Here is a 23,686-nt window from a genome sequence, read left to right as displayed (position 1 = left end):
TACAGCTCAGACTGTCTCTCTGTCATAGTTCTCGGTGTCCCTGGCTCTCTCACTGTTTTTTACCTCCGTGATTAGCTCTGTCACTGTGTATGTGTGTCTTACTGTTACTAGCGCTCTTTCTCTCTGGTTGAATGTAGGTATTGATAGATGAAAGCGTTTACCATCAACATTGAGTCAGAATTCTTACAATTTCTCTTACAAACCCCTCTTTCTCCTCCTACCTCCTCTCTGTCTCGCTCTCTCTCCTCTCTTCTCTCTCCCCCTCTTCTCTCTCTACCCCTCTTCTCTCTCTACCCCTCTCCTCTCTCCACCCCTCTTCTCTCTCTCTCCCTCTTCTCTCTCCCCCTCTCTCTCTCCCCTCTCTCCAGAGCTGGTTGTATTTAAATGGCCGGTACCTGCGCTGTGACCGTCACATGGAAGTGGCCTTCATGGTTTGTGCCATTAACCCTTCGATAGACGCTCACACTGACAGCCTGGAGTTACTGCAGCTGCAGCAGGTGACGAGAACACTGACACACGGACATGGTGACACAATGACCCAGTGAGAGGGTGACCCAATGGCAGGAGGTCTCGATGACATAATGACATTATCACCCAATGATTTGATGACAGGGTGAACAAGTGATAGGATGACTCAAAGATACTGTGACCCAATGACAGGATGGCAGGCTGAGACACAATAATATCATGATATTCTGCCCCTTGCACTGTGACATCTCCTATTTCTCTATCTCTGTACGTAGAAGCTGCTGTGGGTGCTGTATGATGGAGGTCATCTGGACAAGTGAGACACATTTACAGATTCTTTCCTTCTGTAGCTGTCTCTCTCTGACATCTTCATGACTGCCCTTCACTCTCTAACTGTGGCTGGGTCTCTCTTTCCCCTCTCTTACGTCTAATGTTTTGTCTCTCTCTTTTTAACTCTCTAATGCTGAGACTGCCTTTTTCCCATTTGAAACTCGGTCGGCTTTTCAGACTATTTGGCCCCTCTCTACGTTGGTTGGCACCATGAAAGTCTCCCTCTCCTTTCAGACAGTTTTCTCTCACACATTCTCCCCTGTCCTTCTTTCTCTCGCTGCCTGTCCTTATCTCTCTCTGCCTGTCCTTATCTCTCTCTGCCTGTCCTTATCTCTCTCTGTCCTTCTCTCCTTCTCTCTCAGGTACCCGATGGCTCTGGGTAATTTGGCTGATCTCGAAGATTTGGATTCAACCCCTGGACATCTCAAACCTCTTGAACTGTATCACAAAGTGAGCATTCTGTCTCTCTTTATCTCTATCACTCTTCTTTCCCTCCCCTCCTTCGCACCCCCCTCTCCTTCTCTATCCATCCCCCTCTTTCACTCTCCCTCCCCCCTCTCCTTCTCTATCCCTCCCCCTCTTTCTCTCTCCCTCCCCCCCCCCGCTTTCTCTCTCCCTCCCCCCCCCGCTTTCTCTCTCCCTCCCCCCCGCTTTCTCTCTCCCTCCCCCCCGCTTTCTCTCCCTCCCCCCCCGCTTTCTCTCTCCCTCCCCCCCGCTTTCTCTCTCCCTCCCCCCCGCTTTCTCTGTCCCTCCCCCCCCCGCTTTCTCTCTCCCTCCCCCCCGCTTTCTCTCTCCCTCCCCCCCGCTTTCTCTCTCCCTCCCCCCCTGCTTTCTCTCTCCCTCCCCCCCATGCTTTCTCTCTCCCCCCCCCGCTTTCTATCTCCCCCCCCCGCTTTTTTCTCTCTCCCTCACCCCCTCTTTCTCTCTCCCTCCCCCCCCTCTCTCTCTCCCCCCTCTTTCTCTCTCTCTCCCCCCTCTTTCTCTCTCTCTCTCTCCCTCCCTTTCTCTCTCTCTCTCTCTCTCTCGCTCTCTCTCTCTCTCTCTCTCCCCTTTCTCTCTCTCTCACTCTCTCCCCTTTCTCTCTCTCTCTCTCCCCCCTTTCTCTCTCTCTCCCCCCTTTCTCTCTCTCTCTCCCCTTTCTCTCTCTCTCTCTCTCTCTCCCCCCTTTCTCTCTCTCTCTCTCTCTCTCTCTCTCTCTCTCTCTCTCTCTCTCTCTCCCCTTTCTCTCTCTCTCCCCCCCCCCCTTTCTCTCTCTCTCCCCCCTTTCTCTCTCTCTCTCCCCCCTCTTTCTCTCTCTATCCCCCCCCCCTTTCTCTCTCTCCCCCCCCTCTTTCTCTCTCTCTCCCTTCCCCCTCTTTCTCTCTCTCTCTCTCTCCTTTTTTCTCTCTCTCTCCTCCCTCTACCCACTCCTTCCCCCATCTCATTCCTTCTCTCTCTCCCCCCTCCATAGCGCAGGAGGACATACAGTATGTCTCCTCTTCTGACTCACACACTGCTGGCAGTCTGTTCTCTCTGGGCTTCCAGTTCTGTGTCTGTTTTTAGTCTGTGGGCGCTCCTATACCCTAAAAATGGGTAGTAGTTTTTTCGATAGGAAGGGATAGGTCTCCAGCCTCTTTGAGAGCTGGATTTCAGTTTTCCACATCACATGTTGTTCCTTTATTCTGCTTGTGATTTGAGTATTTTTACGTCTGTACGTCTGTGTGCCTGTGGTTTTGTTCTGGGAGTGAGAAGTTGTCTGATGGCACAGTGAGGATCTCCTGGCTTCTCATTGCTCTGCAGCACTGTTTGAGAGAAGCTGCCTCTAAATCCAGCAGTGTGCTGGTTAATTGCACACAGGCAATCAACCAGACTCAACCTGGCTGATTAGGACTATTAGAAAAAGCCTGATGTGGGAAACAGGAGAGAGATTCCTTAGCTCGCATTTGGGCTGACAGAAGGAGAGCAGAGAAGCCTGCACACAGACACTGTCTTGAGCACAAAGGCTGTGCTGAGATCAAGACACCTAGGACAACCAGAGACCTATATTTTCTGGACACAGATGACCCAGGAACCTGCCAGAGACTGACATGGAGGGCCACCTGCTTAAGGTACTTCCTGAGACTTTGGGGTGATAGGCTGGTAATGGGAATATCCCTCCAGTCCTGCAGATAGGGTCTGGGAAGTAAGTTAGCCCTTACACAGGGATAGGGGTTTGTTATTTTGTTGTTTTTGCATGTTTTGCCTGGATAAAGGAACAGGCTCAATAAAGCCAAGATATAATTTCACCCTAAAACAGTCTCCATTTGCACACCTCTGCACACGTCTCTTACCAGCTGTAAGTTGGGGTGCTGTGGGTTAGGTGGGCCCAGTACTTGACTGCTCTTCTGTCTGGTGAGCAGTAGAGGGAAGCGCCCAGCTCAGTCCGGCTTGCACTGTTTGCTGTACTCCTGGGTATTTGGGGAAGCTGTTTGCAGAATCCCACATGCAGCGTTACAGTTGGGCTGGTATCTCCTTAGTTTGGTCTGAGTATGTCGTCTTCCCCCGTTCCCCAGCGTTTTCAGGAAAAACCTTGGTGCCAAATGGCGTTCAAGGCATTTTACAAATTTATAAAACACAAGATGTTGCCCTTGTTGGTGTTGTGGACGTGTTTGTTGATCAGGCTGTGTAGGGTGTAGATGTGATCCGTGGTGCGGTGGTGTAGGGTGCAGATGTGATCCGTGGTGCAGTGGTTTGGCAGGAAGCCTCTCTCTGCTCTGTCAGGAAGGTGAGGATTCTGCTGTTGAACAGTTTCCCCGGGGTGCAGCCGACACAGATGCCTCTGTAATTGGATGGGTCCAGCCTGTCTCCTTTCTTGTGAATGGGCGTTATCATTCGTCCAGGGAAGTAGCCAGCAGGCTGTGAAAAACACCATGAGCAACCATGAGACAGCGTGTCGATATTTCAGCCCCCCTCGGGTGGTCGGCCAGGACCCCTTCCTCTTTTCCATCCAAGATTGCCGACATGCTGAAATCTCGCCGCGTTGTCTCATGGCTGCTCCTTGCGTTAACTGGCTTGCTGAGTTGCTGATCCGCTACTACTCGAGACTGCTCTGGACAGTGCTGAGTATATCTCTGCTTGTACGCCACGTTGTTCTGATACGGGGCTTTGCTTTGATTATTTAAGCTTACTGAAGTTGTGAAAGCTACCTGTGCCCTGATTTCAATATCATGGATCCAGTGATTTAGTTATACGCCCCTCCAGGGTTTCAGCGGTAGGCAGGTTCTGTTCCACAAAACAGAAAAGGTGCTTGATAGCGCTCTAACAAACCCAAATAACGTGCATATAATTATGTGATAAATGTATGTAAATAGTAAGTGCCAAAAATATAAGTGCCAAAATATAAGTGACAATATACAGTGAACTATAGTGCTCTAATATAGGAGGCTTAACAGACACACTCAGCCCTTGGTATAAGACTGTTCCAAAAGTCTTGCATGTTCAATTCTTCCAGAAGAACCAGAGGAGCGCAGCGTGCAGCCATGTAAAATAAAGGGACATCACATAGCGTAGCAATGTCTAAAGCGATTGTAATGATAGTGTGGGGCTCACAAATGGCTGCTCGCAAAAAAGGAGCAGTCATCCAACTTTGAGGGGTGGATGTTCCCTGTGGTTGATGCATCAAACTACCAGCAACCGATCTCCAAGAAAGAGAAACAGACCATATAGTGCAGACAGCAAATATATGTTAATAAGGCAAAGTACAAATGGAGGCTTACACTTGGGATGAAATAAAACAGCGTGATCAGCAGCGGATGACGGGTACACAGTGGGGCGCGATCTCCCTGTGTGTCGTGTTGGGCTTCGCTACTCCGGAACGCTTCCGCATCCGCGCCGGGGGCTCGCGTCACTTCCGGTACTTCTGAGACCTCCGGACTTGATGGTGAAGGTGCGTTCTCGGTCTTCCCTCTGGATATTGGCTGACTGGACACTCAACGCGTTTCTAAAGGCGAAACGCAGAGGGAAGAACGAGAACGCACCTTCACCATCAAGTCCCCTCTCTGTCCCTCCATTTCTCTCCCTCCCTCTCTGTCCCTCCCTCTCTGTCCCTCCCTCTCTCTCCCTCCTTCTCTGTCCCTCCCTCTCTCTCCCTCCTTTTCTCTCCCTCCTTTTCTCTCCCTCTCTTCCTCCCTCTCTGTCCCTCCATTTCTCTCCCTCCTTTTCTCTCCCCCTCTCCCTCCCTCTCTGTCTCTCCTTTTCTCTCCCCCTCTTCCTCCCTCTCTGTCCCTCCTTTTCTCTCCCTCTCTTCCTCCCTCTCTATCTCTCCCTCTCTGTCCCTCCTTTTCTCTCCCTCTCTATCCCTCCCTCTCTGTCCCTCCTTTTCTCTCCCTCTCTTCCTCCCTCTCTCTTCCTCCCTCTCTGTCCCTCCTTTTCTCTCCCTCTCTCCCTCCCTCTCTGTCCCTCCTTTTCTCTCCCTCTCTCCCTCCTTTTCTCTCCCTCTCTGTCCCTCCTTTTCTGTCCCTCCCTCTCTGTGCCTCTTATCTCCCTCACTCTCTGTGTCTGTCTCGCAGGCTGTAAACTCTTCTCGGATACACTATGAGAATCAGCATTTATATCCTCACATATATCTGGCCGCGTATCACTGCCGAAATAAGAACGCACGTGATGCGCTGAGAGCCTGGGCCGAGACTGCTGCTGTCATTCAGGAGTGAGACTGCTCTCCCTCTATCTTTCTCCTGTCCCTTTCTTATCTTCCCCCTCTCTGTCGCGCTCTCTCTCCCCCCTCCTCTCTGTTGCGCTCTCTCTCCCCCCTCCTCTCTGTCGCGCTCTCTCCCCCTCCTCTCTGTCGCGCTCTCTCTCCCCCTCTCTGTCGCGCTCTCTCTCCCCCCTCCTCTCTGTCGCGCTCTCTCTCCCCCCTCCTCTCTGTCGTGATCTCTCTCCCCCCTCCTCTCTGTCGTGATCTCTCTCCCCCCTCCTCTCTGTCGCGCTCTCTCCCCCCTCCTCTCTGTCGCGATCTCTCTCCCCCCTCCTCTCTGTCGCGCTCTCTCTCCCCCCTCCTCTCTGTCGCGCTCTCTCTCCCACCTCCTCTCTGTCGCGATCTCTCTCCCCCCTCCTCTCTGTCGCGATCTCTCTCCCCCCTCCTCTCTGTCGCGCTCTCTCTCTCCCCTCCTCTCTGTCGCGCTCTCTCTCCCCCTCCTCTCTGTCACGCTCTCTCCCCCCTCCTCTCTGTCGCGCTCTCTTCCCCCTCCTCTGTTGCGCTCTCTCCCTCCTTTCCCTCTCTGTCGCGCGCTCTCTCCTCCCTTTCCCTCTCTGTCGCGCGCTCTCTCCTCCCTTTCCCTCTCTGTCGCGCTCTCTCTCCCCCCCTTTCCTTCTCTGTCGAGCGCTCTCTCCAGCGCTCTCTCCTCCCTTGCGCTCTCTTCTCCCTTGCGCTCTCTTCTCCCTTCCCTCTCTGTCAAGCTCTCTCGCCCCCTTTCCCTCTCTGTCGCGCGCTCTCTCCTCCCTTGCGCTCTCTTCTCCCTTGCGCTCTCTTCTCCCTTTCCCTCTCTGTCGCGCTCTCTCTCCCCCTTTCCCTCTCTGTCGCGCTCTCTCTCCCCCCCTTTCCTTCTCTGTCGAGCGCTCTCTCCCCCCCTTTCCCTCTCTGTCACGCTCTCTCTCCCCCCCTTTCCCTCTCTGTCTCACGCTCTCTCCTCCCTTTCCCTCTCTGTCGTGCGCTCTTCTCCCTTGCGCTCTCTTCTCCCTTGCGCTCTCTTCTCCCTTTCCCTCTCTGTCGCGCTCTCTCTCCCCCCATTCCCTCTCTGTCGCGCGCTCTCTCTCCCCCCCTTTCCCTCTCTGTCGCGCTCTCTCTCCCCCCCTTTCCCTCTCTGTCGCGCGCTCTCTCTCCCCTCCTTTCCCTCTCTGTCGTGCGCTCTCTCCCCCCCTTTCCCTCGCTGTCTCGCGGTCTCACCTCCCTTTCCCTCTCTGTCGCGCGCTCTCTCCTCCCTTTCCCTCTCTGTCGCGCGCTCTCTCCTCCCTTTCCCTCTCTGTCGCGCACTCTCTCCTCCCTTTCCCTCTCTGTCGCGCGCTCTCTTCTCCCTTGCGCTCTCTCCTCCCTTTCCCTCTCTGTCGCGCGCGCTCTCCCCCCATTTCCCTCTCTGTCGCGCGCTCTCTCCCCCTTTCCCTCTCTGTCGTGCGCTCTCTCCCCCATTTCCCTCTCTGTCGCGCGCTCTCTCTCCCCCTTTCCCTCTCTGTCGCGCTCTCTCTCCCCCTTTCCCTCTCTGTCGCGCTCTCTCTCCCCCCTTTCCTTCTCTGTCGAGCGCTCTCTCCCCCCTTTCCCTCTCTGTCGCGCGCTCTCTCCTCCCTTTCCCTCTCTGTCGCGCGCTCTCTTCTCCCTTGCGCTCTCTTCTCCCTTGCGCTCTCTTGTCCCTTGCGCTCTCTTCTCCCTTTCCCTCTCTGTCGCGCTCTCTCTCCCCCTTTCCCTCTTTGTTGCGCTCTCTCTCCCTCCCTTTCCCTCTCTGTCGCGCGCTCTCTCCCCCTTTCCCTCTGTCGCGCGCTCTCCCCTCCTTTCCCTCTCTGTCGCGCACTCTCCCCCCCCCTTTCCCTCTGTCGCGCGCTCTCTCCCCCCCTTTCCCTCTCTGTCGCGCGCTCTCTCCCCCCCTTTCCCTCTCTGTCGCGCGCTCTCTCCCCCCCTTTCCCTCTCTGTCGCGCGCTCTCTCCCCCCCTTTCCCTCTCTGTCGCGCGCTCTCTCCCCCCTTTCCCTCTCTGTCGCGCGCTCTCTCCCCCCCTTTCCCTCTCTGTCGCGCTCTCTCTCCCCCTTTCCCTCTCTGTCGCGCTCTCTCTCCCCCCTTTCCTTCTCTGTCGAGCGCTCTCTCCCCCCTTTCCCTCTCTGTCGCGCGCTCTCTCCTCCCTTTCCCTCTCTGTCGCGCGCTCTCTTCTCCCTTGCGCTCTCTTCTCCCTTGCGGTCTCTTGTCCCTTGCGCTCTCTTCTCCCTTTCCCTCTGTCGCGCTCTCTCTCCTCCCTTTCCCTCTCTGTCGCGCACTCTCTCCTCCCTTTCCCTCTCTGTCGCGCGCTCTCTCCTCCCTTTCCCTCTCTTGTCGCGCGCTCTCTCTCTTCCCTTTCCCTCTCTGTCGCGCGCTCTCTCCTCCCCTTTCCCTCTCTGTCGCGCGCTCTCTCTTCCCTTTCCCTCTCTATCGCGCGCTCTCTCCTCCCTTGCGCTCTCTTCTCCCTTGCGCTCTCTTCTCCCTTTCCCTCTCTGTCGCGCTCTCTCTCCCCCTTTCCTCTTTGTTGCGCTCTCTCTCCCCCCCTTCCTTCTCTGTCGAGCGCTCTCTCCCCCCTTTCCCTCTCTGTCGCGCGCTCTCTCCTCCCTTTCCCTCTCTGTCGCGCGCTCTCTCCTCCTTGCGCTCTCTTCTCCCTTGCGCTCTCTTCTCCCTTGCGCTCTCTTCTCCCTTGCGCTCTCTTCTCCTCTCTTTCCCTCTCTGTCGCGCGCTCTCTCCCCCCCTTTCCTTCTCTGTCGAGCGCTCTCTCCCCCCTTTCCCTCTCTGTCTCGCGCTCTCTCCCCCCTCTTTCCCTCTCTGTCTCGCGCTCTCTCCTCCCTTTCCCTCTCTGTCGCGCGCGTCTCTCCTCCTTTCCCTCTCTGTCGCGCGCTCTCTTCTCCTTGCGCTCTCTTCTCCCTTGCGCTCTCTTCTCCCTTGCGCTCTCTTGTCCCTTGCGCTCTCTTGTCCCTTGCGCTCTCTTCCTCCTTTCCTTCTCTGTCGCGCTCTCTCTCCCCCTTTCCCTCTTTGTCGCGCTCTCTCTCCCTCCCTTTCCCTCTCTGTCGCGCGCTCTCTCCCACCTTTCCCTCTGTCGCGCGCTCTCTCCCCCCCTTTCCCTCTCTGTCGCGCGCTCTCTCCCCCCCTTTCCCTCTCTGTCGCGCGCTCTCTCTCCCCCCTTTCCCTCTGTCGCGCGCTCTCTCCCCCCCCTTTCCCTCTGTCGCGCGCTCTCTCTCCCCCCCTTTCCCTCTGTCGCGCGCTCTCTGCCCCCCTTTTCCCTCTGTCGCACGCTCTCTGCCCCTTTCCCTCTCTGTCGCAGCGCTCTCTCCTCCCTTTCCCTCTCTGTCGCGCGCTCTTCTCCTCCTTTCCCTCTCTGTCGCGCTCTCTCTCCTCCTTTCCCTCTCTGTCGCGCGCTCTCTCCTCCTTTCCCTCTCTGTCGCGCGCTCTCTCCTCCCTTTCCCTCTGTCGCGCGCTCTCTCTTCCCTTTCACTCTCCTGTCGCGCACTCTCTCTTCCCTTTCCCTCTCTGTCGCGCTCTCTCTCCCCCTTTCCCTCTCTGTCGCGCGCGTCTCTCCTCCCTTTCCCTCTCTGTCGCGCGCTCTCTCCTCCTCGCGCGCTCTCTCCCTCCCTTTCCCTCTCTGTCGCGCGCTCTCTCCTCCCTCTCTGTCGTGCGCTCTCTCCTCCCTTTCCCTCTCTGTCGCGCGCTCTCTCCTCCCTTTCCCTCTCTGTCGCGCGCTCTCTCCTCCCTTTCCTTCTCTGTCGCGCGCTCTCTCCTCAATTTCCCTCTCTGTCGCGCGCTCTCGTCCTCCCTTTCCCTCTCTGTCGCGCGCTCTCTCCCCCCTTTCCCTCTCTGTCGCGCGCTCTCTCCTCCCTTTCCCTCTCTGTCGCGCGCTCTCTCCCACCTTTCCCTCTGTCGCGCGCTCTCTCCCCCCCTTTCCCTCTCTGTCGCGCGCTCTCTCCCCCCTTTCCCTCTCTGTCGCGCGCTCTCTCTCCCCCCTTTCCCTCTCTGTCGCGCGCTCTCTCTCCCCCCCTTTCCCTCTGTCGCGCGCTCTCTCCCCCCCCTTTCCCTCTGTCGCGCGCTCTCTCTCCCCCCCCCTTTCCCTCTGTCGCGCGCTCTCTGCCCCCCTTTCCCTCTGTCGCACGCTCTCTGCCCCCCTTTCCTCTCTGTCGCGCGCTCTCTCCTCCCTTTCCCTCTCTGTCGCGCGCTCTCTCCTCCCTTTCCCTCTCTGTCGCGCGCTCTCTCCTCCCTTTCCCTCTCTGTCGCGCGCTCTCTCCTCCCTTTCCCTCTCTGTCGCGCGCTCTCTCCTCCCTTTCCCTCTCTGTCGCGCGCTCTCTCTTCCCTTTCCCTCTCTGTCGCGCTCTCTCTCCCCCCTTTCCCTCTCTGTCGCGCGCTCTCTCCCTCCCTTTCCCTCTCTGTCGCGCGCTCTCTCCTCCCTCTCTGTCGTGCGCTCTCTCCTCCCTTTCCCTCTCTGTCGCGCGCTCTCTCCTCCCTTTTCCCTCTCTGTCGCGCGCTCTCTCCTCCCTTTCCCTCTCTGTCCGCGCGCTCTCTCTTCCCTTTCCCTCTCTGTCGCGCACTCTCTCCTCCCTTTCCCTCTCTGTCGCGCACTCTCTCCTCCCTTTCCCTCCTTTCCCTCTCTGTCGCGCACTCTCTCCCCCCTTTCCCTCTCTGTCGCGCGCTCTCTCCTCCCTCTCCCTTCCTCCTTCCCACCCCCTAACTCCCTTCTCATTCTCTAGATATAATTACTGCCGGGAGGATGAGGAGATATATAAGGATCTCTTTGATGTTGCCACGATCTCATACCCAACCTGTTGAAAGAGGCGGCGATGTCGCCGGACAGTCGGGTAAATGACCCGGCAGGGGGCGGGGTCGGGAGACTTCTCTTTAACCTCTCTCTCTCCTTCACTACATCTCGATCTCTCACTTTCTCTTGCTATGTTCATTCTCCCTTCATCGTCCCCATTCTCTCGCTCTCTTCCTCTCCCTATATTATATATTAACACTCTCCCACCCCCCTATCTCCCTTTCCACCTTCTCCCCCTCTCTCCCGTCCTGTCTTTCTCCCCCGTATCTCTCAATCCCCCCTTCTCCACCTCTCCCACTCTGTCTCTCTCCCCCCATCTCTATATCCCACTTCTCCTGACCGTCTCCCCCAACCCTGATTTCTCCTCCCCCCCCCCTCTCCCTCCTGACATGTTTCTCTTCTGACCTGTCTTTCTATCCCCTGTCTCTTTGTCCCTCCCTCCCTCCCCCCCCATCTGACCTGTTTCTCTTCTGACCTGTCTTTCTGTCCCCTGTCTCTTTGTCCCTCCTCCCCTCTCCCTTCTGACCTGTCTTTCTATCCCCTGTCTCTTTGTCCCTCCCTCCCTCCCCCCCCCCCATCTGACCTGTTTCTCTTCTGACCTGTCTTTCTGTCCCCTGTCTCTTTGTCCCTCCTCCCCTCTCCCTTCTGACCTGTCTTTCTATCCCCTGTCTCTTTGTCCCTCCTCCCTCCCCCCCCATCTGACCTGTTTCTCTTCTGACCTGTCTTTCTATCCCCTGTCTCTTTGTCCCTCCCTCCCTCTCCCCCCCCCCCTCCTGACCTGTTTCTCTTCTGACCTGTCTTTCTATCCCCTGTCTCTTTGTCCCTCCCCCCCCCTCTCTCTCCTGACCTGTCTCTTTGTCCCTCCCCCCCCCCTCTCCTGACCTGTTTCTCTTTGACCTGTCTTTCTATCCCCTGTCTCTTTGTCCCTCCCCCCCCCCTCTCTCTCCTGACCTGTCTCTTTGTCCCTCCCCCCCCCTCTCCTGACCTGTTTCTCTTTGACCTGTCTTTCTATCCCCTGTCTCTTTGTCCCTCCCCCCCCCCCTCTTCCTGACCTGTCTCTTTGTCCCTCCCCCCCTCTCTCTCCTGACCTGTCTCTTTGTCCCTCCCCCCTCTCTCTTGCAGGCTGGTTCTGGTGTTCAGGATCCTTCGTGCTTTGCGCACCTCCTCCGTTTTTACGACGGGATCTGTAAATGGGAAGAGGGGAGCCCTACGCCCGTCTTGCACGTGGGGTGGGCCACCTTCCTCGTGCAGTCATTGGGGAGGTTTGATGCACAGGTGAGTATGTCAGAGGGGAGTGAGAGTGAGGGGAGAAGAGACTGAAGCACGGGAAGGAGAGGCTGGGAGGAGAGCTGAGGAGGAGGGAGGAGAGGCTGAGCGGAGGAGGAAGGAGAGGCTGAGCGAGAGGAGGGAGGAGAGGCTGAGCGGGAGGAGGGAGGAGAGGCTGAGCGAGAGGAGGGAGGAGAGGCTGAGCGAGAGGAGGGAGGAGAGGCTGAGCGAGAGGAGGGAGGAGAGGCTGAGCGGGAGGAGGGAGGAGAGGCTGAGCGAGAGGAGGGAGAGAGGCTGAGCGGGAGGAGGGAGGAGAGGCTGAGCGGGAGGAGGGAGGAGAGGCTGAGCGGGAGGAGGGAGGAGAGGCTGAGCGGGAGGAGGAGGGAGGAGAGGCTGAGCGGGAGGAGGGAGGAGAGGCCTGAGCGGGAGGGAGAGGCTGAGCGGGAGGAGGAGGAGAGGCTGAGCGGGAGGAGGGAGGAGAGGCTGAGCGGGAGGAGGGAGGAGAGGCTGAGCGGGAGGAGGAAGGAGAGGCTGAGCGGGAGGAGAAGGAGAGGCTGAGCGGGATTTGGAAGGAGAGGCTGAGCGGGAGGAGAAGGAGAGGCTGAGCGGGAGGAGGAAGGAGAGGCTGAGCGGGAGGAGAAGGAGAGGCTGAGCGGAGGAGGAAGGAGAGGCTGAGCGGGAGGAGGGAGGAGAGGCTGAGCGGGAGGAGGAAGGAGAGGCTGAGCGGGAGGAGAAGGAGAGGCTGAGCGGGATTTGGAAGGAGAGGCTGAGCGGGAGGAGGAAGGAGAGGCTGAGCGGGAGGAAGGAGAGGCTGAGCGGGAGGAGGAAGGAGAGGCTGAGCGAGAGGAGGAAGGAGAGGCTGAGCGGGATTTGGAAGGAGAGGCTGAGCGGGAGGAGAAGGAGAGGCTGAGCGGGAGGAGGAAGGAGAGGCTGAGCGGGAGGAGGAAGGAGAGGCTGAGCGGGAGGAGGAAGGAGAGGCTGAGCGGGAGGAGGAAGGAGAGGCTGAGCGGGAGGAGGAAGGAGAGGCCTGAGCGGGAGGAGGGAGGAGAGGCTGAGCGGGAGGAGGGAGGAGAGGCTGAGCGGGAGGAGGAGGAGAGGCTGAGCGGGAGGAGGGAGGAGAGGCTGAGCGGGAGGAGGGAGGAGAGGCTGAGCGGGAGGAGGAGGAGAGGCTGAGCGGGAGGAGGGAGGAGAGGCTGAGCGGGAGGAGGAGGAGAGGCTGAGCGGGAGGAGGGAGGAGAGGCTGAGCGGGAGGAGGGAGGAGAGGCTGAGCGGGAGGAGGAGGAGAGGCTGAGCGGGAGGAGAGGCTGAGCGGGAGGAGGAGGAGAGGCTGAGCGGGAGGAGGGAGGAGAGGCTGAGCGGGAGGAGGGAGGAGAGGCTGAGCGGGAGGAGGGAGGAGAGGCTGAGCGGGAGGAGGAAGGAGAGGCTGAGCGGGAGGAGGAAGGAGAGGCTGAGCGGGAGGAGGAAGGAGAGGCTGAGCGGGAGGAGAAGGAGAGGCTGAGCGGGAGGAGGAAGGAGAGGCTGAGCGGGAGGAGAAGGAGAGGCTGAGCGGGAGGAGGAAGGAGAGGCTGAGCGGGAGGAGGAAGGAGAGGCTGAGCGGGATGAGGAAGGAGAGGCTGAGCGGGAGGAGGAAGGAGAGGCTGAGCGGGAGGAGAAGGAGAGGCTGAGCGGGAGGAGGAAGGAGAGGCTGAGCGGGAGGAGGAAGGAGAGGCTGAGCGGGAGGAGGAAGGAGAGGCTGAGCGGGAGGAGGAAGGAGAGGCTGAGCGGGAGGAGGAGGAGAGGCTGAGCGGGAGGAGGGAGGAGAGGCTGAGCGGGAGGAGGGAGGAGAGGCTGAGCGGAGGAGGGAGGAGAGGCTGAGCGGGAGGAGGGAGGAGAGGCTGAGCGGGAGGAGGGAGGAGAGGCTGAGCGAGGAGGAGGGAGGAGAGGCTGAGCGAGAGGAGGGAGGAGAGGCTGAGCGAGAGGAGGGAGGAGAGGCTGAGCGAGAGGAGGGAGGAGAGGCTGAGCGAGAGGAGGGAGGAGAGGCTGAGCGAGAGGAGGAGGAGAGGCTGAGCGAGAGGAGGGAGGAGAGGCTGAGCGAGAGGAGGGAGGAGAGGCTGAGCGAGAGGAGGGAGGAGAGGCTGAGCGAGAGGAGGGAGGAGAGGCTGAGCGAGAGGAGGGAGGAGAGGCTGAGCGAGAGGAGGGAGGAGAGGCTGAGCGAGAGGAGGGAGGAGAGGCTGAGCGAGAGGAGGGAGGAGAGGCTGAGCGAGAGGAGGGAGGAGAGGCTGAGCGGGAGAGGAGCGAGAGAGAGGAGAGGCTGAGCGCGAGGAGGAAGGAGAGGCTGAGCGCGAGGAGGAAGGAGAGGCTGAGCGCGAGGAGGAAGGAGAGGCTGAGCGCGAGGAGGAAGGAGAGGCTGAGCGGAGGAGGAGGAAGGAGAGGCTGAGCGGGAGGAGGAAGGAGAGGCTGAGCGGGAGGAGGAAGGAGAGGCTGAGCGGGAGGAGGAAGGAGAGGCTGAGCGGGAGGAGGAAGGAGAGGCTGAGCGGGAGGAGGAAGGAGAGGCTGAGCGGGAGAAGGGAAGGAGAGGGAAGGAGAGGCTGAGCGAGAGGAGGAAGGAGAGGCTGAGCGGGAGGAGGAAGGAGAGGCTGAGCGGGAGGAGGAAGGAGAGGCTGAGCGGGAGGAGGAAGGAGAGGCTGAGTGGGAGAAGGGAAGGAGAGGGAAGGAGAGGCTGAGTGGGAGAAGGGAAGGAGAGGCTGAGCGAGAGGAGGAAGGAGAGGCTGAGCGGGAGGAGGAAGGAGAGGCTGAGCGGGAGGAGGAAGGAGAGGCTGAGCGGGAGGAGGAAGGAGAGGCTGAGCGGGAGGAGGAAGGAGAGGCTGAGCGGGAGAAGGGAAGGAGAGGCTGAGCGGGAGAAGGGAAGGAGAGGCTGAGCGGGAGAAGGGAAGGAGAGGCTGAGCGGGAGAAGGGAAGGAGAGGCTGAGCGGGAGGAGAGAGGGAAGGAGCGATTGAGTGAGAGGAGGGAGGAGAAGGAAGCAGAGGCTGAGCGAGAGGGAGGAGAAGGAAGAAGAGGCTGAGCGAGAGGGAGGAGAAGGAAGAAGAGGCTGAGCGAGAGGAGGGAAGGAGAGGCTGTGCGAGCTTAGGGGGAAGGGAAGGCTGTGCGAGCTTAGGGGGAAGGGGAGGCTGTGCGAGCGAGGGGAGGCTGTGCGAGCGAGGGGAGGCTGTGCGAGCGAGGGGAGGCTGTGCGAGCGAGGGGAGGCTGTGCGAGCGAGCGAGGGGAGGCTGTTGCGAGCGAGCGAGGGGAGAGAGAGTAAAAGAATTCATGATCTGGGGGATACGTGTCTGCTGGAGGATTAGTGCTGCCCTGCATGGAAAAAGGAAGCGTGTAAGCTGAGCATAGAAATGGAAAGCGTGCAAACGGTGGATGTAGCACATAGACTGAAGTGTTGCCAAGGCCATGTAATAATATAGAGACACAGCGTGGGCGAATGCAAGGGTTTAATGTCTGTGAGAATATGTAGCTTGTGTGATGTGGAGATCTAAACGTGCAGAGCCTTGTGCGGTATTTGTAGTGGGCAGCCCGTAGCACGTACAGTAAGTGGGGCTTTCACTGCTGTGTGCAACAATCCCATACAAGGGGAGGGAAGTGAGAGTGGTGGCGTGTGAGAGAAGTGTGCGAGAATGTGTGTATCGTGCAAGGGCACGTAGTGCAGCAAAAGTGTGCAACAGAAGTCATGTGCGCAGCTGAACTCGTATCCTGAAGCGTGCAAGAGCTCGTGTCGTGTGTCACGCATGATCCCTTCTCTCGCACGCAGGTCCGGCAGCAGGTGACACTAGCGAGCTCAGATCTTTCTCACGAGGACGATGACCCCGACGACACCAGGAGAAGGGGGCCCCGGCGGGAGTCCAAGCCCGAGGAGACCCCCGCTCCCCTTCCTTACCGGGGACCCTCGCATGAGCAGGGGGAGGAAGCAGAGCTTGCACGAGTGCTAACGCTCAGCTTCCAGAGTCAGAAGATGAGGGGGATGAAGGAACTGCTGGTGTCGGGAAAAGTCAACTCCAGCGCGATAAAACTGCAGCTCACAGCTCAGTCACAAGTGCAGCCGAAGAGGGTCCGGGGGTCCGGCGTACGCGACTACAACCTGGGATATCTGAAGAGGCAGCGCAAGGGGGTGTGAGAGAGGGGTGGGTGGGAGAGAGGAGGGAGAGAGATGGGTGGGGGGGGGGGGAGAGGAGGGAGAGACGGGTGAGGGGGGGAGAGAGGAGAGGGACGGGTGGGGGGGAAGAGGAGAGAGCGACACGGTGGGGGGGAGGAGGAGGGTAAAGGGAGAGACGCGGGGCAGAGAGAGCGAGACACACGGAGGAGAGAGAGTGTAAGACAGTCGACGTCACTTGAAAGAGTTTTTATTTTTGTTACTCGGTAAAGAATAAAGTGTTTTTTTGGCAAATTAAACACATATCGTGATGTATGAATGTGTCAGTATGTATAATTGTGTGTATGAATGCATGTATAATTGTGTGCGCTTGTAAATGTGTCCTGGTGGTTAATTCTGTGCGTGGGTGAACGCGCATGTGTGTAAATTTATGTGCATGTGTATGCGTCAGTGTGTATCATTTTGTGCGGCAGTGTATAATTGTGTCTGGGGGAATGCGAGTCAGTGCATGTGTGCGAGTGTGAATGTGCGTCAACTTATATAATTGTGTGTGTAAGTATGTAAATTACAAGTACTTGCTCTGCACTCCCGTTACTCCGATATAATTTCATTAAGGTATTGAACGGGGCTTTGTGCCTTTGTGCTGGCATTCCCCCACAACACAATATCACCGTAGTGAAGAGAAGGGGAGATGGCCACACTCCCAAATGATCAAAGGATCCGCAGACCATTTTATTTGTATTTAAATGTGTAGCACAAAGTTATCCCTTCCTCAGGTCCGTGTGTGTGACTGTGTCAGACTGGATCATTGTATGTGCTCGATTTGGACTTTAGTTATGGATAATGTGTGTGTGTGTGTGTACAATTGTGGTATGTATAATTTGTGTGTGGGTAGAATTTGTGAGCTGTATAATTTGCGTGTACAATGTGTATCAGTCTGTAAGTGTGTGTTTACACGAATCATCAGCGGCAACAGTGTGTAATTGTGTGTTTGTAAGAATACGTTAGTGCGTGTGCGTCAGCCTGTAATTGTGTGTAAGAATGTGCGTCAATCTATAATTGTGTGCATGTGAGTCACTGTAATTGTATGAATTTGTGTGTGTGTGTGTACACTGAGTCAGTGCATGTGTGTGTGTGTACAAATGTGCATCAGTGTGTAATTTTGTGTGTTTGTGTGTGTGTGCGCGCTGACAGGTTTCCTCAAGATTAAAGTCTGCTCCCCCCCGTCTCCCAGGTTGTTGAACGAGGGGAAGGCCATGTCTTATCTGTCGACCATGGGGGGTCCACTCACCCCTGTCGGCAGCCCTGGAAGTCCCCCACCACTCCCCCTCTCTTCCTTCTCATACCCACCCTCACTCACATTCCCCCTTCTCTCACATTTGCTCTGCCTCTCCTTTCTCACCCCCCTCCTCTAACATCCCCATCTCCACTCACTTCCCCTCTGCTCACATCTTTCCCCCCTTCTCACATCTCCCTCTTCCTTCTCTCACATCTCCAGATTCCTTCTTACATCTCCCCTCTCACATCTCCCTCTTCCTTCCCTCACATCTCCCCTTCCAGATTTGAGGACTGTGGTAGGAAGAGTTGAAGGATGAAATCCCTAGTTGGTGAAGAAGGGAGATTCTTGGGTGGATTTGTTTCGTAAATTGTTATGGGAAAATTCAGCCCATGGCAGAAGGTCCGTCCAATTGTCCTGAGCATCCGAAATGAAACAGCGAATGAACTGCTCGAGGGATTGATTGGTCCGTTTGGTTTGACCATTGGTTTGAGCATGGAAGCCGGTAGAAAAGTGAAGGGCAATGTCCAGTTGTAGACAGAAGGCCCTCCAGAATTTAGAAATGAACTGTGATCTACTGTCCGAGACGATGACTTGAGGTGTTCCATGAAGCCGAAAGATCTCACTGAGGAAAATTTCTGATCGTCTGAGAGTGTTGGGTAGACCCTTAAGCGGAATAAAGTGAGCCTGCTTAGAGAAGCGGTCAACCATCACCAAAATAGTATCTATCCCCTTAGATATAGGCAGTTCTATGATGAAGTCCATGGAAAGATGAGTCCATGGACGATCCGGAATCAGGTGAGGTTAAAGAAGACCCCGAGACGTTTTGTTCTGAACGCAAGTGGCACATGCGGAGACAAAGTTCTTTATATCTTTGCACATTCCTGGCCACCAGAAGGTCCGTTCCAGAAGGTTGATCGTCCTCCTTGTGCCTGGATGACCCGAACTTTTGGATGCGTGACCCCATTCCATTACTTTAGTATGAAAAGTAGATGCTGTGAATAGGCGCCCCTCTGACGGATGTTCCTGTACAGTTTTAGAAAAGATCAAGATGTCATCCAAGTAAACAATCACGTATTGATGGAGAATATCCCTGAAGATCTCATTGACAAAGTCCTGAAACACCGCGGGTGCGTTGCAGAGTCCGAAGGGCATCACCGGTACTCATAGTGTCCAACCCGAGTGTTAAAGGCCGTCTTTCACTCATCTCCTTGACGAATTCTTACAAAGTTGTAAGCTCCTCGCAGATCCAACTTGGTGAAGATGGTGGCGCCCTGTAGTCTGTCAAACTGCTCCGAAATCAATGTCGGTGGATACCGATTTCTTAATCGTTACCTTGTTGAGTCCGCGGTAGTCGATGCAGGGCCTGAGTGAACCATCCTTCTTTTTCATGAAGAAAAACCCTGCACCTGATGAGGATTTACGAATGAAACCCCTATGAAGGTTTTCTTGGATAAACTCCTTCATGGCCTTGGTTTCAGGAGGAGACGCCGGATAAGAGCATCCTCGCAGAGGAATGGCACCTGGCAGGAGATCGATAGGACAGTCAAAAGCCCGATGAGGTGGAAGTTGCTCGGCTTGGGCCTTATCAAAGACGTCCCGAAAATTCTTTGTAGATATCTGGTAGTTTAGCCTGTTCTGGTAGAGATACCCCTGCTAGACCTTTGAAAGAGATCAAACACTTATCTTGACACTGGGACTCCAGTGAAGAGGCAGCGACTCCGTCCAGTCAATGCGAGGGTTTTGTAACTGGAGCCAATGTAGACCCAGAATGACGTCTATTGACGGCGTATGAATAGTATCCAGTTGAATCCTCTCAGAATGGTCTTCGCCGACCAGTAAGGAGATAGCTATGGTTTGCAAGGATATAAAGGAGGGTTGTAAAGGACGACCGTCTATGGCTTCAAGCCCTATGGGACAATCCTTGTATATTAAGGGAATCTTGTTCCTTTCGGCGAACCCCTTGTCGAAGTTCCCTCCTGACCCGGAATCCAAAAAGGCCCGTGTAGTGGTCCTGAAGGTGTCTCCGGATAAGATGATGGGGACAAAAATCCTGGTTGAGAGTTTGGGAGGAGATGAAGATAAGGTTCCCAGCGTGATCCTCTCGGCTTTCACTGGGCTTTGGCGTTTCCCGACTTAAGTGGGCAGGCGCTCACTAGGTGTCCGGTATTACCACAGTAAAGACAGAGACCACGCGATGTCTTCGCTGTTTCTCGCCAGCTGATAAGCGGGTACTTCCCAGCTGCATAGGTTCCTCTACGGCCGGAGAAGAAGGATCCAAGACTCCTGCAGGACGAGTAAGGAGTGATTGCATACCTTGCTGGCGTCGCTCTCTCTGTCCTTCTCTCTTGAAGTTGTTTGTCCATTCGTATGCACAGAGCCACGAGGTCTTCTAATTCAGTGGGACATTCTTGTGCAGCCAAATCATCCTTGAGGTTTTTGGACAACCCTTGCCAGAAAGCTGCAGTCAAGGCCTCGTCATTTCAGCTGGTCTTGGCAGCTATGGTGCGAAACTCGACCACGTACCGAGCCACAGAACGGTTACCATAAGAAACATTTGAGAGATGAGGCGGCGGTTACCTTGCGTCATGGGGTCATCCTGGGATCGAATACTGTCCGGAATTCCTTGGTGAAGCGGTTAATATCGCAGGTAAGATGCCAGAGCATCGTCCGTCAGTCGTGATATGATGTATGCCACCTTAGAGCATTGAGAAAGAAAGTGGGATGGCAACCGTTCAAAGTGAATAGAACATTGATTCAAAAATCCCCGACAGCTCAAAGGGTCACCTCCATAACGGTTGGGGGTAGGTAGTCGTGGCTCCAAAGCCGGGGTCAACGGAATGGGACTGAGGGCAGCCGCTGCTTGTGCACCAGTGTGAAGGGGGGTCACAGATGATCTGGTCACTAATGGTTTGCACTGAGCATTGGAACAGTTCCATTCGTTGGTCATTTTGAGACGAGTATTTCTCCACTTTGTTCAACATACCGGCGTGTGTGTTTAATAGTCGACCCACTGTGACGGTGAAGGGGTCCCCGGGCCATTAATAAAGGTATTATGCCTGGCTGGGTACCCCTGAACCAGGTTAGGGATTGTAGAGTGTCAGCGCTGCAACCAAACCAAGGTAATAATCCTGTAAATGTATGTGAAATGCCTGTGTCTCTTCCCCAGGAATAAGGGAATGAGATTCATATCATGTAACAACTGTATAAACCATGAAACTGTGTCCTCTGAGTTATAGTGGGTAAAGGTAGAGTGTCAGCTCTGCAGCCCAGTGATGCCGGCAACCCTGTAATTATGTGAGAACAGTCTGTGTGTATCCCGTCAGGTATAAGGGGCACATAAGTATAGATTATGTGACAGGGTTCCCCTGAGTCAGTTAAAATAACTGCAGAGTGTCAGTTCTGCAGCCCAGGGCTGACGACAGTCCTAGTGATGTGCATTAATGTGTTTAAAATACGCCTGCTTGGAATAAGGGGCCTCTAGTGCTGTTTAAAGGGTTAATTGAATAAGCGTGTCTGTGGTTATGTGGTCGCGCCCGGCATTACAACACTGTAGCACGGTATAACCGCAGAGAAGCAAGGAAAGCCTTAACCGCAAGTTAAATTGGTTAAGTGGTCTGCGGTCAGGGAAAGACGCCGGATTGCAACATTGTATAATGTGGTTTCCCCATTCAATTAAGGTCAATTGGTAAAGTACGTCTGCGGTTAACGATTGCGGTCGGGGATTGCAACATTGCATCCGACCTTAAACTGCAGAGGAAAAGTTTAACCACAAACAGCATCATAGCGCTCACCCAATTAAGCAGCTAACTTTGGATAGGAATGTTCTAGCTTTCTAATTTTTGGTGTGCAGAGTGCTAGGGGGTAGACATATAGTATAGTTATCAGAACTGTAACATTTATTTAAAGGTATAAATACTGGGAGTTGAATACTTTAAAGTTATAGGAACAGGTACATTTGCATTTCAGTCAGGAAGGACAGCGGATACATTAAGCATTCATCATTGTCATGTGTGGTCAGGGATGAGACATGTATAATGTCAGTCAGGACTTCTGAGACCCCCTGTAGCGAAGGATCCAGAGTGTCTGCAAAAGTCCGTGGCTTCAAAAGACACTGACCTGGGTAAAGTGCTAACTGTCAGGAACTATATGTAAACTGTGTGCCTAGCAGATGTTCGGGCATCCTGGAGAAAGGTAGACTTGCTGCCGCCGTGCAAGGGGCTTGGTCAGGTATGCTAAGCGGGTGAAGTGTGAAGTTAGCGCATGACCATTAGCATCCCGTGAAGCCCTTTGCCCGATTGCAGGAACTCCTGGCAAACTTGCCATTGGGTGGCTGTGAGACCAGGTCTGGATTGCAGAGTCAGGGTCGTGTAGCCGGGTCAGGGTAGGAGAGTTCGGGTAGGTCAAGGTACTTGCCGTAGTCCAGGATTGGAGAGTGGAGAGTAGTCATAATCCATAGCTGAGGTCAAGAAGAGAGCAGGAATCCAGAAGCAGGCGGAGGTTCAGGGGTTCGAGAAGGCTGAGATCCAGGTACGAGCCGAGGTCACAACGAAAGGACAAGGCAAGGAACAGCAACGAACAGATAGTAGCAAGCACAGGTACATAAACAGAAGTTTATGCTCAGCCAATTGCCTAGGGGCAGACTGAGCATATGAAGGAATGAGAGCCAATGGAAAGACTGCAGGGAGGGAGGTCATTACACATAAGCTGTGTGCTGATAGGAGGTAACGGAATGTGCAGCAGGTGAGGAACAGCTGAGATTGATCTTATCATTATTACTTAAGGCGAGGCGTGTGCGAGCAGGTAGCATGCGACGCGTGCCGCCCGTGTCATCGGAACCTGTCCCCCAAGTTTGCGTTGCGGTAGCAGAGCTTGAAGTCCGTCCCTCCAGAGTTCTGCCTCCCAGCAGTGTGGCTCGGGCAGAGCCTTACGCGTGTCCGCCATGACGCCGCGTGACGCGTCCAGGGGACGGAGCTTAGCCCCGATCCTGACACTATGTAACTATATCATTACAGGTGAAGAAATTAAAATGGCGGTGGGACGGACATAACGCAAGAAGAAATGACCATCGTTGGACAACGATGTTACTCGACTGGAATCCAAGGGATACTAAAAGACAAAAATGATGACCGAAAGTATGATGGGAGGATGAAATCAGAACGTGTTGGAGCAACATGTTGAAGAGGCTGTATATGCAGTACCTACAAGATCATTGGGGAGGCTTCATCCACAGTGGGGAGACAAAGGCTGAATATAAATAAATACCCTCCAACAGTGGGCACATGAAGATAGGTACACTTTAGTAGATCTGTCACTGTGGGGTATAGGACCTTACACTCAGTGAGGACCTGCAATGTGGGTTCCATATTACCTTCAATTTATTCTAGTCCGAGATTGTTATTAAGATAAAACACTTGTACTTTTGTTTTTTGTTATTTAAATGTATGTATATCTTTATGTATATAGTGCCCTCCATGTACATAGCGCTTCACAGCAGTAACACACGTGAGAAAACAATACACATAATGGCAATATGCACATTAGACATAAAAGTAAAGTTAGGAAAAGTAGTCCCTGCTCCGAAGGCCTTACAATCATATTATACATAAAATAGAAATAAGGATGACTACCCTATGATCCACTGATCATTTATCAAATCACTTATTAATCTATAGACTGTTGGAACTAGCTAAAGGTTTCGAGCTGCATCCAACAATAGGCAGGCAGTGGAGCGCTCCTCTACTCTCGCGTCAGGCAGCCAATTGTACCTATTTAGCAAATATTTGCTGTACGCTATACGGTGGAGGGTTTTTATTTTTTCAACCCAATGTGTGGCTGAAGCCTCTCCCAGCTTCAAATTGCAAAGCCGGTGTAACCATACTCCCACTGACGAGACCCAAATGGTCAAAACTGCTGTCTGAGTAGGGTTACTGAGTCTGCACTTCTCAAACCCAGGCTGTGCTGAAAAGCTGTGTAATACGGCAGGTATAAGCTTATAGGGATTTATGTTGAAATGGATTTGAAGCAAAAGGTGTCACGTGTGCTCATTTGCATGCCGTTACCCAGAAGACGAAACGCGTAGGAGGGTGGCACTAACACCGTGGGTGATGCTTATTTGATTAATAAATGTATTGATTTTTAACCACCTGGCTCCCTGGCAGTGCGCGGCTGTTCTCTTCTTTTTTGCGTTGGATCTTCACATCAGCGGCTGGACACGCCATCAGGGACTCGTGGAGGCTCAGGAGTGGGTAAGAAATTAGCTTTATTTTTCTATGTTTACAAGTGTATTGTGTGTCTTTATTTATATAGCGCCATTAATGTACATAGCGCTTCACAGTAGTAATACACATGGTAATCAAATAAATAACAGATAATATAAATAACAGATCAAGGGAATAAGTGCTTCAGACATAAAAGTAACATTAAGGAAGAAGAGTCCCTGCTCCGAGGAGCTTACAGTCTAATTGATAGGTAGGGAGAACGTACAGAGACAGTAGGAGGGAGTTCTGGTAAGTGCGTCTGCAGGGGGCCAAGACAAGTATATGCAATACCAGTCTTAATTTAGTTTGACTCCAATGTGTCAACTACAAGTGGATTTATTTTCATCTTGCTGGTTCACTTCAGGAGGCACTTTATTATCAACTGACTGGTAATTCACTCATGCTATTAATCCAGACCCACTCCATAATAGAGCATCACTCCAGAGCATGTATTTATATCACTGATTAAGGACGATATATATTCCGGA

At 54.7% G+C, this 23,686-nt stretch overlaps 1 protein-coding gene across 1 annotated transcript in view; it reads left to right on the top strand.

Moving 5' to 3' along the window:
* Nucleotides 1-23,174, top strand: part of MEN1 (menin 1) — a 36,118-nt gene extending 12,944 nt beyond the window's left edge. The window contains 9 exon segments of the mRNA XM_075569769.1: nucleotides 369-497; nucleotides 744-784; nucleotides 1,161-1,248; nucleotides 5,325-5,461; nucleotides 10,211-10,263; nucleotides 10,266-10,318; nucleotides 11,401-11,553; nucleotides 15,324-15,693; nucleotides 21,954-23,174. Of these exon segments, the coding sequence (XP_075425884.1) occupies nucleotides 369-497; nucleotides 744-784; nucleotides 1,161-1,248; nucleotides 5,325-5,461; nucleotides 10,211-10,263; nucleotides 10,266-10,318; nucleotides 11,401-11,553; nucleotides 15,324-15,686 (1,017 nt within the window). The 3' untranslated portion in view covers nucleotides 15,687-15,693; nucleotides 21,954-23,174.
* The last annotated feature ends 512 nt before the right edge of the window (nucleotides 23,175-23,686 follow it).

The sequence above is a fragment of the Ascaphus truei genome, chromosome 14, assembly GCF_040206685.1.
Source record: "Ascaphus truei isolate aAscTru1 chromosome 14, aAscTru1.hap1, whole genome shotgun sequence".
Classification (NCBI taxonomy): Eukaryota; Metazoa; Chordata; class Amphibia; order Anura; family Ascaphidae; genus Ascaphus; species Ascaphus truei.
The sequence above is the reverse complement of the archived record's forward strand: the minus strand, read 5'-3'. Positions and strand labels throughout refer to the sequence as shown.